Here is a 20,766-nt window from a genome sequence, read left to right on the forward strand (position 1 = left end):
ATTTTTATTAAGCATTTAAGAATGTTAAAAAAATATAACCAATAAATAAAGTATTTTTGACTTACTTCTAGTTGTATTTCTCTCTGTAATCCATTTAGCCGAGAAGTTGATATTATTGTTCCTGTTCTAAAAGGGGATTTCTGGATTTTAGGCAGATTTTTTCCAATATTAGGAGATGAATTTTGTTTTGAAGAAAAAGAAGGGGAAGACACAGTTTGTTCTTTATTCAAAGTTACTATCCCCCTTTGAGGACTTTTTGGTGGTAACTTTCCATGTTGAGTGGATATTATAGGAATTCCCATTGAAGACAAAACAGTATTTGTTGGTGATGAAGGTTTTGGTTGATTAACAGGTGTTGACTGTTGCTGCAAGAGCTGTTGTCTCTGAAGATTTCTTGTTACTTTGCTGGCTAATAAACTCTTTATTAATGTACTTGAACCAGCAGAATTTGACTGGGAAGGCGTAGGTGTTGTACTTGGTGAAGGATGGCGAGGTGAAGGTGGAGGTGATGGAGAAACAGATGGCTGTCTAGCTAAAGCTTGTTGGAGTTGTGGATGCACTTGAGAAACAGAAGGCAATGGACGTGGCGGTGCTGATAATTGTGCTTTTAATATAGGACTGTGTGTAGGATTTGGTGATACAGAAAGTGAACGAGATGGTGGACCCAAATTACTACCAAATGAAGCTGGAAAAATTTTTTAATTATAAATGAATTATCTATCTATTTAAATTAATATTACACAATAAATTAAACTAATAAAATTATTTAACAAAATTAAATAAAACATTAGATATATAAAAAATTGATTTCACTGCAAAATTCACAACGGCAAAATAACATAATTCATATTTTTGGCATAAAGTATGTATGTGCCTTTCATATGAAAATTCTTTATCATAAAATATAAAATTCTTTGCAATCATGAATATTTTTTCTAAAAAACAAACATATTATTGATATTAAAAACATTTTATTGAACATTCTTTAACTTATTTATCAAAAAGATAATGAAAAAGAAATTCAAATTTATTCAGATTAAAGAATAAATTTATTAAATAAAGCTTATCATAGTTATTCAATATGTATTGTTCCTGTACTTTAGTACAGAAATATCTTAACTTCACAACTAGTTCTTAAGAATTGTTGCACCAAGTACAAACTATGACAAAACAGTGATATCTTACTCATGTTAGTTGTAGAGGTTATACTCAACATAACTAAAATGAATGGAAAAATATCTATATTTTATAAGTAATTTGTTGTTGCATTTTCTTTCATAAAAATTAACAAAAATGTGATTTCATTTAAATGTTTCTTCATAATATATATCATCAGAAGTTTAGATCACTGCAAATACAGTAAAAGTCCAATTATCAGATTGCCTCTGACTTGTCAAAAAAAATAAATAGGCATGTATACAGGGGTGTCCACAAAAATTTTCTAGAGGTTGCAAAGTTTGAATACAAATAACTACATCAATAAATTTTTATTTAATTATATAATTTTTTGGATGTTTTAAGAGAGAGAAGATATTTTAAGACAGATAAACTGTCCAATGGTTGGAGGTTTAAGGCTACACATCTCAATCACTTTTACAATTATAATTTGGGAAATTTTTTACTCAATCCTAGGGAAGAGAAGTGCCTCATCTGCCCCCCTTTCCTGTAGATGCCTGTACATATAAATGTATGGGCATAAATCTTTGACCAACCAGTATTACAATTTTTATCATTAATATTTTCATGTTTAGTGATAAAAAGCATTATTTAAAGTAATTATAACAATTACATCATTCTCAATGATACAATAACTCAAAATGACTAAATTTTTTATATGAAGACAAAAACTAGTTCAATTTAGTTCTTTTAAAAATAAGTCCAATGATAATTTTATGAACTGATCTTTAATTAAAACAAAAATATAATAATGTTGTAATTTTATATACTAAAAGTTCAAAAATTAGAAAAATTTTTAGAAAATATAGAAATCTTTTATATTTTTTTTAATACTCTACAATTTAAATTAATTTTTACAGTTTCTAACAAGCCTTGATAAAAATTATAATTTTCAAGTTTTAATATCAAAACTATTCATATTTATGAATATTTTCAAAAATAATTAATATTTACTTACTTTTGAGTGGAGATTTAGATGAATCTGAAGAAATTCCCTTAGATTGAAAATTTGAATGATTAATGCGGCGTCTCAGTCCATCGTGATGAAATGTAATTATTCCAGTTGAAGATTCTGTTCGTTTTAACCCACAATGTGGAAAAACAGTCCTAATAAATTAAAAATTGTAAATGTATATTTACAATTTTTTTATATTACAGTTTTTATTATAAATATGTTATTGTGTATATTTATAGCTTTTTTATAAATATATTTAAACCCTAACATTTAAATTGAAAGATTTTAATAATTTGTTTTAAAAAATATGAAAAATTTTTCAATTTGTTCTCATTCGTAAATGATAATACATTAAAAAACCACTATTAATAATGTATAATAAAAATTACTATTCTTAAATACTTTAACTTAATTAAATTTTATTGAAATGTGCCTAAATTCTTTAAATAGGAAATACTTTCTATATTTAGCTATAAATATGTAATTAACAGCATAATTTATAATTAAAATATTTAATTTTGTATCTATCACATTTTAAAAGATTTAATGAATTTTTTTTTATTTTAAATATTTTCATTACTACTACTGTGAAAATTATTTTTGTTTCCATGCTTCAGATTAATTTTTTAAAGAAATTAATTTACATATTTAATATTAAATATTCCTCATTCTCATAAGTAAATTCATCAAAACATTAAGTGTGCAAGTAAGAATGAATGAGCAAATATATATTTTGAATGTTCAAAATATTCAATGGACAAAAAGCGATAAGAATAATAATAAAGCTTGACTCTTTTTCAAAATTATCACCAATTCTTCTATCAATAATTGAATAATTATTTAAAAAAAGTCTTTAAAACAATGATTTTAGGCACAAAAAGCATTGAACAGTTACATTATTACTTTTGAAAGTTTCTTTATTTTTATTATGACAGTTAAACATTTTAAGCTCATTTTTAGTCTGAATTTATTTCATTTTAATGACATCAAATACTTGATATTAATATTAAAAAAGTAAAAAAATACTTAAATTATAGAATTTTTCTACTAAGTAAAATATAGCATTGTTATGTTATATTTTATAAAAACTGCATATAAAGTGCAAATGATTATATTAATATAGTATAATAAGAGATTTTCTATAATCCATTTAAATGTTTAAAATAGTTCCAAAAATTAACTATATAAATGCATAAATAATTTGACTTAAAAAACAGGAAAACCTTGTTTAACATGATTAATTAATTCATCAATTAACACAAGTTAAGTGAAAAATGCTAATTTCAGATAATAAACAATAGAAATAATTACAATTATTCCATCAAGATACCTAAATTTAAAATATACATATAAGCAATATTAGAGGATAAAATCATTAAATTCATAATAAAAATAATTGCATAAATGTAATTTCATTTAGCTACTGTTTTGCAAAATATTTAAACAATGTTTTTTGAACAGTATTAATATTTCTCATATCCTTCTGCAATTTGCAATAGGTGTCAATCACCTTATCAAGATTTCTCGCTACTTCTGTACTTTCTTCCATAGTAAGATCAGAGTCAAACAAAATCCTATGACACATGCAACGTGAACAAAAGCCAATTCAAGTTCTCTCTTTATTTATATCATTCTCTTCTTGTTTGCACTCCTGAATGTGCATGTCACTCACAGTGACTGTTGCACCCTCTTGTAGCTCCAATGATTTAAGTTTATTTTTTCTCAGATTGCATTAATTGACCACTTAAAGAAGAAAATAGTATTACTTCATTCAACCACTTTAATTGATTATTATGCCTGTAAAAATCATGTTAGGTGAGGTTTTCCTAAATTAATTGGAAAAAAAAAACTGCTAAAATCATACCTAACACAGTTTGCAAAAGAATTTGCATTAATAACAGCTTTTCTCCCCGCTTTACTACAATGTGTTACATAATCAGCATAAATATCATTTCTTGAAATAGAATACCCATGACACAATTCATAGGTTGCCCTTAACCTATAAAACATTTAAAATAAAATCAGAATTAATGAAAATAAAAAATATAGATCATATCATAAGTACACAATTATAACAAAAAAAATTTTTGAAGTTATTACCAATTGCATGCAAATGTTTCTGAATCTACATCTCCAGAGCTTTGAGAACTGGAATTAGCTAATTTATTTAAAAAGAAAAAAGAGGGTCATTTTTTCTGAAATACTGTTAAAATTAAAACATTTTAATTGTCTTAATAAATATATTTAAAAAGTTACCTGAGTATGTTTTGCTTGTAGTTGGAGGCAAAGTTTCTGTCACTGGTACTGGTTCAAATGTTTCTACAAGTTTCATACCAGCTTGTGCAGCTTGACCATAACTTCCAGGTTCAAGAGTCAAAAGACTGACAAGTGCTCCTAAAAATAGATATTTTGTTAAATGTAACTAAAAATACTAATAAACTAAATGTAATTAAAAACTCAATGATCAGAAAATTATTAATTATCCTTAATTAAAACTTCATTATATATATTATAAGGAGATAAAATTTTTAAATGTTACTAATAAAAATAAAATTTGAAATTTCTTAATATTTTTTACCTTATTTTTATGAAGCAAATTATTTTGTTTTCATTAAACTTGTATAAAAATTTGGATATGTTTTGAATCTTGATGTAATTTGTTCTTATTCTGAATTCCAAAAATTAATATTTTGAACTTCAAAATAAGAGCAAAGTGTAAAAATTAATTTTGACACCATATGCTATTAATGTTTATTAAATTTATTAATAAAAGTAATATCATATTTCCAAAATAAGTAATGCTTACTATAAAATCTAATCGTCTTTAGGATATTTATGTCATTAAGAGAGATTGCAATATTTATTCAGGAGGTCTATTTTCAATAAAACAAAATAAATAAATAAATAAGAAGCTTCAAACTTCTTGATTTTGGTTGAAAATAATTCAAATAAATAAACAAATTTGCATAATATAAATAATCTTGTCATTTGTAAGAAACAACTCCACAGACCAATCCAAAAACGAAAATGGTAGCAAACACTTATTATAATAAAAAGTGATTTCTTAAAACAGTTTCTGAGTTAATTTACAACTTATCTTCAGACCCATTCAAAAAAAGTTTACAGAATGAACTATATTACTGATACAGTTTTAAATTTTAATCATTCTAAAACACATTCTAATAGATTTAAAAATTGTGTTAGCTATATAATGTAAATTAGCAAAAGTACAAAAACAAAATTACAATACAATATCAAATAATTAACACAAAAATAAAGTATACTTAGAAGACATAATAGTTATGATTAAAAAAAAGAAAAAAAGACTAGATCAATGCTTTTTAACATTCAAGTAACAATATTGTAACATTGTCACTTTTCACACTTGCAAAGACATCAATGACCAAATCCAAGATTCTAAAATTATTTCATTCATGTTTCCTATATAATCTAATTAACATTTGCAGGGATGATGAGTTCATCTTCTGCTCTTAAAAGATTATTATTTGGGTCTGGTAAAACAACAGCTAACTGCTTTTTTGTTCAAAATCAGCTGCTTTGCCAATACTATATTCATCACAAAAACTTTTAACATATAAGCGTTAAATTAGACACCTATGTCACTAAATTGACGAGCGCTTTCAACGATATACACTTTCGTCTTCTTCAGGTCATTAGAACCTTTTTTGAATACAAAATTTTTAAAAAACATTCCAATCTTAAATAGCAAATTTGGAATGATAGCAACGGTAGAATATAAACAGATATTTAAATAAAAATATGCGCGGTAGAATATAAACAGATATTTAAATAAAAANTCAGTCTTTTATTATTTTTGTTAGTTATTTTCAAAGGAAAAAGTGAGAAATAAAATGTTAATTATAAATGAATTTTAATCAGACAAATTCCTTTGTGCATACAACAGACTTTTGCTAATCTAGCCCACAATAATCCAGCTTACCCTATAGTGTAATTGTCTATGCACTTCCGTTTCCATGAAAACATTAGTCATGTCACACATCTTGTCTTCTCGTTTACTTGAATTTCATTTCTGTATACAGTATTACATTTCAGTGTACTATATTATTTGCCTATCCTTCTCCAAAATGAATCCATACCTAAGGGCAACAGGTCACATCATTCATTGCTTTAGGTCTACACACTTTCAGTAATCCAGTACTCTTGCTAATCTGACACACCTCTGTCAAGGAATAGCTGGATTAGCAAGTGTCTATTGTGCATTCAATGTTAGGATCTTAAATTTGAGAATATTTATTATTTATAATTATATGGTTCTATAAAGATTTTAACCAATATTTTTCTATTCCATTCATGTTCACNGTAGAATATAAACAGATATTTAAATAAAAATATGCGCGGTAGAATATAAACAGATGTCCATTATCAAATTATACTATATTCATTTCTTCCTTTTTAATGAATGGCCCACTTATGCTCTTTAAATCTCCTTTTATTATAATAAAAAAAAGTAACTTCTTAAATGTTTATTAGCATTTTCTATTTTTGAATAAATAAATCCTTTCTGTAAAATATTAGCTTTTTTTTGCAATTATTAGAAAATATATTAAATATATCTTAAAATATTTCTAGGACATAATATTTCTTATTTTTAACTGTTACTCACCTATAGAATGATAAGTTCGTACTATTTTTTCACAAGTGTGAGTCCCAAATTCAGACAGAGCATAGAGAGCTTCTAAAACATATATTAACAACATAATGTCTGGAATTGTCAACAATTTTACCATTTGTTGGTATACCTGAAAAATAAAAATATGCATTGTAATGTAATTCATTATGTATTTTTCTTATATGTAATTATTTCAGAGAATAAGATAAATGTTGTTCAATACAATACAAAACTGAATAATTTATATAGAAAATTCTTAAAAACAATTTAAAAATAAACATTAAAAATTCCTAAAAATTTTAATTCCTGAATATTGTATTTCTGTAATTAAAACAAAAAAAATAAATAAATAAATCTTCTGTATAAATGATATACTTGTTTAACATAAGTAGTATAGGGAGAAGGGACTCTGGGATAAATGTATTAAACTTTAAACTTTTTAACATATTTATCCCAGTTTCTTTCACATTTTCAAGAAAAGACATCCACCAGGGTCAAATCATCATGGTTTCTGGAATATAATGGAATCCAGAATTCCTTGTCACATCAAAAACCATGCCCTCTTTTTATCACAGCACTTTTTTGGGTCTACTTCACAAAAAAATTAAATGAAATTTCTGGAATTTTTTTTTAATATCCACAAAGCTGAAAAGGTTTTCTGGAATATTTCTTGATTTTATTAGAATTTACATTTGTATTTTTTATGAAGCCATGTCCTTTTCTTATTGTCAACAATAGAATTTACATTTATTAGAGCTTACATTTCTTTATTACAATTACATTCGGAAAAGTCTTAAAACAAAAGATTTTCTCCCCTAATTAACATTTGAACCCCGAATAAAATACATAAAAACAAACAACAATAACAATTTACAAATAAATTAATATATAATCAATATAAGAAAAAAAATTAAAAATACAGTTAAAAAGAATATAATACAAAATACAATAAAAACAAGATTAAGAATTACACGATACAGTCAATTCCACTTAATTAGGACACGTTGGGACTAATCCATTTTGTCTCAATTAAGCGACTGCCCCAATTAAATGAACTAATAATAAATTCTAAAATAAAATATGTAGTACATAGGTAAATAAATAAGTAGGTAAAAATAATAATGTATCTATTTTAATGCTTTATTAAACCAAAATACAGAAAATACATGGGGGACCCAAAAATAAATAAAGTTTTTATACAAAAAATCTGGTTATAAACTTTTTTACAAAATTCCTTCTGTCACCTTCAAAGTACTCTCCATTAGATGTGACGCACTTGTCAAGTCTTTTTCCCCACTGTTTGAAGCATCTCAAACTCTTCAACCTTGATATCATCCAGTGCCCTTAGCAAAGTTGTTTTTATCGCCTCCACATCATCAAAACACTTCCCTTTTTAGATTTTTCTTCATTCTCGGAAACAGAAAAAGTCACACGGGACTAGGTCTGGTGAATATGGAGGATGGGGAACGACAGGTCATCTTCAAGAGGCCAAATAGTGGGTCACTCGTAAGGCCGTGTGTGCGGGGGGCATTGTCGTGATGAAGGAACCAGTCACCTAATTACCAAAGTTCCAGGCGTTTCCTTCACACATCCTCTCGCAGACGTCTTAACACTTTTTTGGCAGATTTTTCAACATTTTCACTGTTTTGAGATGTTGAAGGATGCCCAGAACTTCGCAGGTGGAACAAAACAACAGTAAGAGAAATGCAACACTACGCTCAAACGTAAACCTACAAACTGATGCCATATGCACAGCTGTTTCGTGAAGGTCTCTACTAACCCCATGTAACGGGAGAACACTCTACTAAGTCTACGAATGGCAGTGCGCTCTCAGTTCGGTTTTTTTTGGGTCCCCCTCGTATTTGTACTATAAATTTGCCAGACTCAAGATGATAGATAACTGATTTGCATCATGCTAGTGTTGCCAAATAGAGTATTAGTAGTGACATACACAAGAATTGACTGTTCGATTCGTTCCTGATTGAATGATTTTTCCTCTTAGTTAGAATGATTTCTCCCTTCTAACTAAAAAGGGAGAAAGGAAAGGGTTCGTCCAAAAGTCAACTTACGGTCTTCCTTTGAGTACAGTTTCCTTTACTTGGAGATGGGCCACTTTGGCAGAAGTGTCCATAGAATCTGCCAGCTTTGGATGATAATCTCAACGATCGGATGTCTGCTGTTCGAATCTAAACTTAATTATGCACACAATACCTTCTAAGGAAACTCTAGCTGTCTTCCAACTCAGTCGAAAAACCTTGAAAAAATGGTCCCTTCGCTTTTAAAGGGATCGTCCGGTCCAATCCAGAGCAAGGTCAGTAGCTTGCATTCAGGTCCCTCTCAGATGGGATCCCTGTGTGATACATCCCGCTAAGGGTCACCCCCTCCACTGTCTGAGCGAAAGACAAAATTGCTTTGTCTCTGCCAATCGTTAGACCTACATGACATTAGTGTGCATAGTGTCTACATATTTTAGAAAGATCCCTGAAATATATCAAAACTTGCTAAAATCCTTTTCTGCTACTGTCCAATTAAGCGATTAAATTATGTATTAATTTATTAGTTTGGTTTCTGTTCTTTGGGATTTGGCCCAATAAAGTGGTTGCCCTGATTAACCAGTGTCTCAATTAAATGGAATCAACTGTATCTGTTTACATGTTTTTTGAAACCACGATGATCAGTGTATAATAAATGTTCAGATTCTGCTATATTCTGTGAAATTCAAAAAAAAAAAAAATGGTGCATTAGCATTAAATTTACATATTAAACTATCTAAAGAATGTTATTAATGTATTAAAACACAAAGAAAGGTTAAGAATTATTTAATATTCATTTACATTCTTTCTTCAAATGACAATAATCAGAATGTAATAAGTGTTCAGATTCTGCTATATTCTGTGAAATTCAATAAAAAAAAAAAGATCTTTGAGATAGAGATAATCTAAAAAAGGGTGCATAAATATTTGAAAATTGCAAAGATTGCATGAGGGAACACTTAATGTAATCCAATTGGACATAATGTGACTGTTGTAATATCTGTGATATAATAATAATAATTTATCAAAACATTTTACGTGATTAGTAAATGAAGGAAAAACCTAATCTGGACCTAGCAACATTAGGGTGGCTAGTAAAAGGTAAATTGCAAGAATTTATTTAAAGTTAAATATATTTTATTTAGTTCTTTTGTGATTTTATCTAACAGTGATGGAGCAGTAATTTTTTAAATTAACTAAAATAAACTAAACTGTCAAAAACTACATAATGTAATGAATATGAGTGATTTTTTTCTTATGTGTACAATGAAAATTGTATTTTTGGCAAATTTTTAAAATGATGTAAGTAAAAGCGACCTTGAGTGACTAAAGTTTGACGTGAGTGGTTTAAGAACTAACAGTACCATTGATGGAAATATATAAGTTAATACAATAGATTATACTGAGGCAACTTTATAGTAAATTTTAAAAAATAGTTAAACATTTAGTCAACTATATTAATAGTAGTTAAAATCAGGACTGTGAAGATTAAGTCAGTAAAAATGGATTAGCACAAACTACAGTTCTTGTTTTTTTTTTTTATGTACTTTATATTAAGCTTCTAATAGGTACATTAACTTCCTATCTTGTATTATTGAAGCCTCCTGTAATGCAAGATCTTATTTTATGATTTCCTTACTTCATAATCTTTCTTTGCATATCACTAATTATTGTTAAAAATTTATATTCAAATACATTCTGTGTTAGCTAATTCTAAATTTTTATTGTCAAAAGACTTGTACGGAATGGCTAAGAACACTCAAGTTAAATTTTGTTTTGAATACTTTACTGTAACCATGTCTGTGATGGAAAATATTATCTTAATATGTGGTTGAAGATGATGATGATAATAGTGATAATGAAAAACTGTGAAAAAAAATGCAAGTACTTTCAGTTTCAATAGGAATACCTAATGATTCACTAGACATATGTAAAAAATAATCTGTTGATTCACTTGATATTGATGAAATGTCATTCTGGATTAATATAATCAAAGTATATTTTAAATTATTATTTAGAGGCAGGTGTTGAAGAAGGACCTTCTAATATTCTATCAGTGAAAATCCAGGAATGTCTACTTACTCCATAGCCCTAGCTAAAACTACATATTTTAATTACATTAGTACTTAACTATTGCCCCCTCCAACTGCTGATATTGTCAAACTATTAACAGAACTGCATAAGATAGCAAAAAATGAATTTATTACAGTAACTTAAGCCACATGTCTTGTATATGTAATCAATGTAAAAAGATGTGGATTATTTTCAAAAACAACTATGAAAAAAAATTAGAACACTCTGTTCACTAAGTTTAAATAGTTTCATTATTAATGAATACAAAATGAAACTATTTCTCTCCAATCTCTTAAACTCATAAATTTATGTTATGAATTTTGAGAAAGAAAGATGATACTTGATGTAAGTTAGTGAGCTCTAAGAAAGCTAACTTTTAGGTTCATGTACTTTCATTATATTATCCAATAAAATATCATTAGAATTTCAGTTATTAAAATAAAGTAACAAATTTTCTTTTCAAACAGAAATGATAAAAAATTCAACAAAATATTTAAATATGTAATTAAATTAATTAAGGCTGAGACTCCACTAGCGTAAAAACAGGCATAAAACCCCTTGCCATAAAAGCTTTTAATCACGTGACCCTGCTATTTTATGCCTAAGCAGGTCGTAAAACTAGCGTAAAAGTGAGTTGAGCAGTGTTCAACTTAACTGTTTTATTTTATAACATTAAATTTTACTGTATTTTCATGGAGTGACCAGTATGCTGCATAAAAACAGGGAAGACCAGCACGCCAGTTAAACTGTGATTAAAATATAAAATTAATCAGATCTAACAAAACTAGTTGTTAATTAAACATTAAAGAAAATATTCTTTTGAGTACAATAAAAATAATAACATTGTAATTTGACAGACTTAAAATTGAAGTGTTTTTCATTTACAAGACAATAAAACAATTAATGACTTGCAGTTGTAATAGAAGTACTAGTAATTAGTCAGTGTGGGCAACACTGATCATCTACCCAACCTTAAAAATAACACCTTTCTTTCAAATTTCGCACAAAGCCAATGTTAATCAGTGTAAGCTGAGATAATTTAGAGTGAGTTTCTTAAATTTAATATGTTTATTTTTGTGTTTTTGAATCAAATAATAAAATACACATAAAAAAAAGCACTTTCATAATTTCACAAGTACTTTACATCATTAGATAGAAGACAAAATGAAGAAATTAAACATATAATTGTAGTTTTTGATGTAGCGCTAACAGTTTCACAATTTTAGAATAAAAACTCATTTGCTTTTATGTGGCGTAAGTCTTTCATTTTTTTTAATGCACCCTCTAGAGAGGGATATTACCTCACTTAAACCAGCATGACAGTATGCCCCTGGAATAAGCTGGCATGCTGGCTTTTACCATATGGAAATATCTGATTTTGTGGTCTCCCTCAGAGAGAGACCACAAAATCAGATGCTGCAAAAATACGGTATTATGTACTTAAATGTTTTGTTCTATTCTTTCATAATTTACATTTTAAAAAGTTTGTTATTCAATAATTTTTAAATTTATATTACAATTCACATCATCATACATAAAAAAAACAATTAAAATACTTATTTAATAAGTTTTTTTATGCATTTTTCTCAGTAAGATGCAGAGACTGTTTTGTTCTTCCAATTATGTTTAGAAAACACTACATGAAAATTTATTTCTCTATTGTCTTATAACTCTAGACAAGGAATGCATATGTTTGTCTTTGATAGTTTCAGAAAAAAAAAAAACTGATGGCAGATATGTCTGTGGCACAAAAAGGTTTATTCACATTTTCTAATGACACTTTTAGTGACTCTAGACAAAGGAAATGCAGAGCTGAGCTGTTTAATGAGTTTGTAATTGCAATTTAAAATTGGCATATAATTACAAATCCTGCATCTGCTACCAAATTGCCTTTTAAACACAGACAACTTACATGCCATCCACATGAAATTAAAATATTTACATATCATATAAATATTGTAATGATAAATATTGTATGATAACTTTTAAAAATAATTATTCCAAAGACTCCCAAAAATCATTCAATATTGGCATAACATCTTACTACTGCTAAGAATTTGATATACGAGGTAAAGTTGTATGTAGAGTATATAATCATTAAAAAAATTAATCATTGAATTTAAACAAAAATAACAGCAGACTAGCTTAAGAAATAATGGGGTAAGAGAGCAAATGAGGATATAATTTTCAAAAAATGTTAAAGCAAATGGACATAATAAATTTATTTTAATAATTGATTCTATGTAATTGTGAACTGCCGGGGAGGGTGTAGGTCTCCCGATCTGGCAACAGCTGTTTAACCCTGTTCATGGTCAGGATGGATTAGAATTGTTGGTAATTTATCCAGCTATAATGGGATGGCAAGTTGAGTGGCGGAGGAAGGAGTGCCGTCAGTAAGGAGACAGGCGATATACGAGTAAACAAGGAGACCAAACGTAACATAAAAATAACAATTTATTAAAGCTAATTTCGGGTAGTACAACGTCTAGTTCCCATCCCTAAAACGCATATCTTCCGAGAGAGCGCTTACAATAAATGGCTCCATACCTCTTTATCGACCGTTATCCAAACGAGGAAAAATTTTCGTCTCTGGTTGAGGACAGTTCTTCGTAGTAGGACACTATTTTTAACATAAAAAGGACACTATCTTCAATCGTAAAAAGGACACTATTTTTAAACATAAAAAGGAAGCTATTTTCGTTGTGAATGTGTCTCTTTAATCCAATTTTCAGTTCGGTAGACTATCATATACAGCTTTCAGGTTAGGAACTTCTTTTATTGGTTTGTCAAATGCATTTCGGACTTATTTGTATTTTAAGTCCCTCTTCAGTACAAACTCAGATTCTGTTTTCTAAAAAACCCCAGTGTATAATTGGTAACGTTGGAAAGGGTTTAGAAATACAGCCATTTAAAAACACTTCAAATACATATTCACATTAATACGGTGCACTTTTTACAATTGTTCATAAAAACCTTTATAATTACAACTTTTAAAAAATGCGTATGTTCTCCATTGAAATGTTGCAGCAATAATGAACGTTTTTACAGGTTAATAACACGTGGTATATTACCATTAACAACATTCTCAAGAGAATACATCCACCTAAGAAAGGATATTTACTTCTATTTGCAACGAAATGGGTAGTGAGCAAGTAACGCTCGTTGTTGCCCGTAGAAGTCCGCTGACTCTCGCGAAGTAAAGTATTGACACATATAATGGAGCTGCGTGATGAAGTTAAGTTTTTCTTTTCGAAGCATCCTTTTGAGTTAGCAATTGTCTTCTAGACTCAATTTGCATCCAGAGTGTCGGTGTTTGGCAGATATTATTTCCTCGCGTTAATGATTTAAATTCAGATCTTCTGGTGGTCATCCACAATGGCCGAGTGGATAAAATTATTGAACACTTGTAGTTCATGGGTTCGCGCTTCGACGACAGGCTGGCTACGCGTAGTTTTCCGGGTTTATTTCATGTCTGTAACGTGTAAACAGGGGCCAGTTTTCTACAAAAGGCTTCCGAGGAAGCATTTCCCTGAGAGGGCCTTTCTCAATAGACTAATTTCTAGACGTAGATATTTCATAATTGATTATTATTTTCCCGGCTGTTATAACAAGGGAAATTATGGGAATCGTCAAATTTGATCCTCTGAGTTTTTTTCGAATCTTTACGTTTTGAGACTCCTGAACCCAAAAACTCAAAAAAAGAGGCAAAAAATTTCGTAGATGTGTGTTGTTATGTGTTTTCGCCTAATATCTCATGACGGGGTGAAGAAAGATAAACAAAATTTGGCATGATAGCATGTATAAGGGGCATTGATGCTATTAAATTTTGATTGTTAAAAGTCAAGGGACTGGAGAGATAGAGGATGGTCGCATATCTCGCGAGGGATCAGACTTATTGAAGATTTGACTTGTTAGCATTTATAATGTTTTATAAGACTCATTTATACTCTCAAAATTAAATCTTTTGCTATTTCATAATAATTAAAAATATATAAAGTTTTTATAACAAAGTCTCATAACAAATAGTGACACATATAACTTTATTTGTTTATTTTTATTAATAAATCAAATGTTATTTTTAAAATAACCTTTTTCCTCATTTTTAATTTTATTTCTTTCTTATAACAGGAAAGTGTTTTAAGCTTTGTCAAAATACAAGTTTTCAAGATGGCGGAATCTTCACAAACTGTCGATCAGAGTTGCCAACCTTACGAAGAAAATTATCGTATTTGCCTCCTTGATATTGTATTTCACTTAAAATCATCATATAGCCACTTCATCATATTCACTTAAAATCATCATTACGCCCTCACTCAGTTCGTTACACTTACGCCCTCTATCGATAGAAATAGTAACTAGGTTCCTCTATGACAATCTCTTAAACTTTATATCTGTGACTTCTTTCAACAAAAAATTTTTAGATTACATTTTACAATGNGATAAGCTAATCTCCAGATTAAATGCAAAACAAGTTAACAAAACAAATATAACAAAGAAAGAAGAAAGTAAAAATGTAGTCTATAAAATTCCGTGTACATGCGAAAATAAAAAATTTTATATAGGTGAAACTAAACGTAAAGTTAAAGTAAGATTGAAAGAACATATAGCCGATTTGAAATATCGTAGACTAAATTCTGCTTTTCATGAACACTGCCTTTTAAATAATTGTAATATAGACAAAAATAATATAGATATTTTACACAGAGAAAAAGATACATATAAAAGAAAATTCAAAGAAAGTATAGAAATAATCAAAAATCAAAATAGTATAAATAAAAATCCTAGCATCTCTATAAACGAAAACTGGTTAAAAATTTTATATTGATTATATTCACTGGATTCAAATTATTATTATTGTGATCAATGTGCTAATTAATAATTATTGAACTGTTAAATAAATCAACAATAACAAAAAACTGTAATGTTGTAATGGGAGTCAAATAATATGTAAATCTACATTAAATGTTAATAATGTTTACCAACTTCAAGACATTGTAATATCATTAGTTCAAATAATAATCTATAATATTAAATATTAAAATGTTAAATAAATCAACAATCATACATTGTAAAAAATATAGTAGATGTCAGATATGTAAATTTATATTGTAGAAGTTATGTAAATTCGTATTATATTGTCAATGCGTATCAAAGGTAATAAGGATTTTGTAGAAAGCATAATCAATTGTATACCAATTTGATAATTGTTGTCCAGTGTATGTTTATATCAAGAATATGTCCAGAATATGTTTTATAGTTTATATTAGTTATATAATAAGTTTATGTCCAGAATATGTTTTAGATCAGGGATTTTTTAGAACTGTTTTGTAAGTGAAAGGTACGTTTTATATTTTTATGATTTCTACAATACTTGTGTTTTTATATGTATGTTATATTCTTTTTTAATGTTTTAGTTGGCTGAAGAGGGGCTTAAGAGCCCGAAACGTGTAAAATTTTCACACATATCAACTAAATAAAGATGAGAAAACCCGCCAAGTGTCTTAATTTATAACACTTTATTGTGTTAGAAGCATAAATATTTATAGCATTTCAATTTTTCTTTCTAATATATTTTAATCAACATATCAGGTAAAAACTAATAAGTAGTGCTCATTTGGGCTAACTCTCATTTTCACAATTTTCATGTGTAATTTTAGATATCAGCTGATGATGTAACAGATGATATAATTTCAGCTGTGGAGGGAGGACACTCCTAGTGGCAGAGGGAGGAATTACAAGAATATGCAAGTCATCACATGTTGTAAAAAATTTAATGTAAAATAAATACAAAATAATAATAATAATATGATAATTTTAACCATATGAAAAAAGTGTCAAAAAGTTTTCTGCTTTAAAAAGAAAACTAATGCATTAAATTTTGATTCTTTTTTCTTCACAGTCATTGTGTTTGTTGCTCTTGTTAAAAAATGTCACTCCTTCATACTGTTAAAGTTTTTAAATTAATGAATCAGGAACAATTTAAATCCTTATATTATTATTTCAGCAACCTAATAGTGCTGTTTTTTCACAAACTTATCACAATGACTTTTGTATATTATAACACTCCTTTTTTATTTTTTTTAAGTACCTTTAACAAAATGCATATCTGACATTCCTTCCATTTTCTGTATTTTGCTACATCTCAGTCTACAAACCTACAAACCTCAGAAGAACTCTAAACAGAAATGGTCCTATGAATGTAATCAAGCATTTAAGAGAGCCAAAGATGCTCTTTCAAACATAACTCATTTAGTACATTCAAAACAAGGCTGTATGTAATGTGTTATGGCTGATACATCAGATATGGTAGTTAAGACAGTCCTTCAGCAGTTGTGCAAAGACTTAAAAAGTAACATAAAAATAGGAGTCATTCATTCTTTTCAAGGAAACTTGCCTCATCAAAAAATGAAATACAGTAGAGCATCGTTTATCCGAAAGAATTCCAGTTGGCAAATTTAAATTTTCGCTAGTACTGTGGCACTGCAATCTTTGGCTATATCTTGGGCTACTCCAATATTTTTTTTTGTTGATGTGTGTTTTTTAGCTGGCAGCACTGACACTGTGTGGTGTTTTTCTGAGGATTGTGTATCATGCTGAATCAAATGTTTTTGATACTAGATTAACTTCTAAAGTATAAATTTTTTTTTTGTTTTTATATTTTTCAATATATTTATTTTGTTTGTAAAAAATAAAGAAATAATTTTTAACGATACAATAGCCACGATTATTATTTTAAAAAGTTTACGTTAGGCTTANTAATAATTTATCAAAATATTTTACACAATTAGTAAATGAAGGAAAATCCAATCTGGGCCTAGCAACATTAGGGTGGCTAGTGAAAGGAAATTACAGAATTTAAGATTACGTATATTTATTTAGTTCTTTTGTGATTTTTTTCTAACAGAGTGGGGGCAGCCATCTACCAAATTGGTATATAATAATCAATAAGTGATTGAAAATTAGTGGAAAAAAAAGAAATGTAAAGCTGTTTTAGAAGATATCAAATGGCAAAATCTCCATAAGGTTGTGTGTTGAATTGTAAGAGATTTAACTATTTTTTCAATGTGAGTTTGAAATAAAGTTTACTATCAAAAATAGTGCCTAGATTGTTTACAGAGTTGACATAATTTATAGATTCAGTATGAATAAAAGGACAGAAAGAATAAATTTCCGGTTAACGAAAACCACATTGTAACTGTGTTTTGGGAATTATTTCTTAAGTTTGCCTTTTCAAATAATTTGAATAATATATTTAAATCTGATTGTAGAGAAAAAGGGTCATGATTTATTAGTTTAATGTCATCAATATATGTTATAACATGTAACTAAAGATGGTTAAAAATTTTATTTATGTAAACAGAGAAAAAGAGGCTGCTAAGGATCGATCCTTGCTGAATGCCACAGATCGGGCGGAAATCAAGGAATTCAAAATCACCTATTTTAATTTTACTAGAGCATGAAAGGAAGTAATTATTCAACCAAGAATGGAATACAGGATCTAAATCAAATTGTTCTCTTAGTAAAATTAATAGAAAATTGGAAAAAATGGATTCAACAGCCTTAGAAATATCTGTATAAATAACAAAAATGGTGCATTTATGTTCATATCAAACTTATGTTATTATAGAGCTATCTCCAATTGATTAACTTCACAAACCAAAAAGCAGAGAAATTGATAATATAATATACATTCTTTTTTAAAATTTAAATAAACATTGTAAAATATATTATTACAAGCATTTATCTAACAACATATTGTATATTATAAAATAATGATTATTCCAAAGACACACTATTTTTATATCTTACTTAATCGTACTATGAGTGAGTACATGAAAATTCAAATTCCCCTTCTTTTCTGACTTATGGAGGCTTAAAAACTTCTGAACTCTAAACCGTTTGCTAAATAAAATAGAAATAGAATTAGAATAAAAGGTTGAAAAAGCAAACCAGTTTTTCTTAGAGAGAAACCTTTTTTATTACATAGGAATAAACACAATGTAATAAAAAAGGTCTCTCTCTAAGAAAAACTGGTTTGCTTTTTCAACCTTTTATTCTAATTCTATTTCTATTTTATTTAGCAAACGGTTTAGTGTTCAGAAGTTTTTAAGCCTCCATAAGTCAGAAAAGAAGGGAAATTTGAATTTTCGTGACTCACTCACAATAAAATTAAGTAAGATTAGATAATTCTGACTCCATCGTTTTAAATATTTTAATTAATTTTTTTTACTATTTTTATACTTTTTGCAAAACTAAGGAAGTTAATTGATTTGGCTGTGAATGGCTCATTTATTTATTATATTAAACTTAATATGTATATTATTTACTTATTGACTATTTTAAGTATTTTAAATGTTAACATTTATTATAAAAATGTTTATCATAAATAAATATTCTTCATTTTTTTATTATATAAGTAGAAATAATTTTTATGTATTCATAATATAATTCTAAATTAAAATTCATGCATTATTTACTTCTAAATTACAAATTTTATAGTAATAGTTTTTGAATTATAGTGGAAATGAATTTAATACCTCTGAATCCAACCTTGATGTAATAATCTCTTCATTACTTTCTAAACGACATAATTGTGAAAGAATTTCCATGCATCGAATCACTATAAATCTATCTTGAGATTTAATTCCTTCTACAACAGTTTTAAAAATAATTCTTGAACATAAATCTTCTTCTAATGATAATTTCACCTAAAGAATTGTAAATTATTTAATAACAAGATGCACAAATAAATTAAATTTGATTTTTATTTATATATAAAATAAATAAAAGAAGATAAATTTTAAATATACACAATATATTTCCTCAATTCAAAGACACTTTTTTACTCATTTTCATTTGTTTAAAGTAGAGGTGTCTTTGAATTAATTGTATCATACACAAGTGCAGTCTAAAACAATAATTAGAATTCATTATAAGTGCAAATGAGACATTATTAGACATTATGCATCAATAATAAGGTATTTTTCATATTTATTCAGACATTCATCAACAGTAACTTAAACAGTGCATTGCATTTGTTATTAAGTCCAACATATACAAAACAATATTTATTTACTAAGGTCTGACATAATACAATAAATGATGGGAAAAAACATATGGTACTATTCCTTTACAGATATCAAAAACAAAAATATATCAAAATAAACTGTTTCAAATTTATCTGGACAGTTATTATTTTCCACAAAATAAACTAAAATACGATAAGGTCATGTAGGTAATGTGCAAATTAGGAGCAACCATTACACACCTGAGATCCCTTGTTTAACTCCAATAAGTCCTATATGTAGAAAATGGATTAATGTTTTCGATCCTTCTCTTTCTTTTGATCTTCATATCCAGATTTTCTTATAAAAGTATGAATCCAAAGCAAACTTAATTATGAGTTCCAAGTGCATGTTCTTTTTATGGAATATCTAACAAAATTTCAAATTCAAAACTAATCCCAATGTGCATTCTTTTTGTAGAATATAAAAAATTCTTTTTAAAACTTTGATTATCTATATATATATAAATGAATGTATGTGTGTGTGTCCTTCATGCATTACCACACCGTTTATCCGATTGCCATGAAACTTTGAGAAGTTGTTTAATATACTCCGGTGAAGGTTTCTGGCATAGTATGATTGCCATGAAGCTTTGGGAAGTTTTTTAATACACTCCCGCGAAGGTTTCTGGCATTTATCATATGATAGATGGTGTGCGTTTACACGAGCATTCGAGCACTGTGTGTTCGATCGATTTCAAATTGTGAAGACCATTTCCCCCTTCAAAAAATATCTCTATATATGCATTTGTGAACTGTTATTTACGATATTTGTAATAATTTTTGTTTAATCACTTTATTTCAACTTTTTTTT

General features: G+C 27.8%; 1 protein-coding gene across 1 annotated transcript in view; it reads right to left on the bottom strand.

The window, feature by feature from the left end:
• Positions 1 to 20,766, bottom strand: part of LOC111623897 (AT-rich interactive domain-containing protein 2-like) — a 243,928-nt gene that overhangs the window by 59,436 nt on the left and 163,726 nt on the right. The window contains exons 10-16 of the mRNA XM_023366627.1: positions 19,426 to 19,596; positions 6,777 to 6,912; positions 4,388 to 4,525; positions 4,232 to 4,289; positions 3,996 to 4,130; positions 2,135 to 2,283; positions 66 to 685 (exon numbers count right to left, since the gene is read on the bottom strand). Of these exons, the coding sequence (XP_023222395.1) occupies positions 66 to 685; positions 2,135 to 2,283; positions 3,996 to 4,130; positions 4,232 to 4,289; positions 4,388 to 4,525; positions 6,777 to 6,912; positions 19,426 to 19,596 (1,407 nt within the window). The remainder of the gene's footprint in view (positions 1 to 65; positions 686 to 2,134; positions 2,284 to 3,995; positions 4,131 to 4,231; positions 4,290 to 4,387; positions 4,526 to 6,776; positions 6,913 to 19,425; positions 19,597 to 20,766) is intronic.

Source organism: Centruroides sculpturatus, unplaced genomic scaffold (assembly GCF_000671375.1).
Source record: "Centruroides sculpturatus isolate CEXI.00-Female unplaced genomic scaffold, Cexi_2.0 scaffold250, whole genome shotgun sequence".
Taxonomy (NCBI): domain Eukaryota; kingdom Metazoa; phylum Arthropoda; class Arachnida; order Scorpiones; family Buthidae; genus Centruroides; species Centruroides sculpturatus.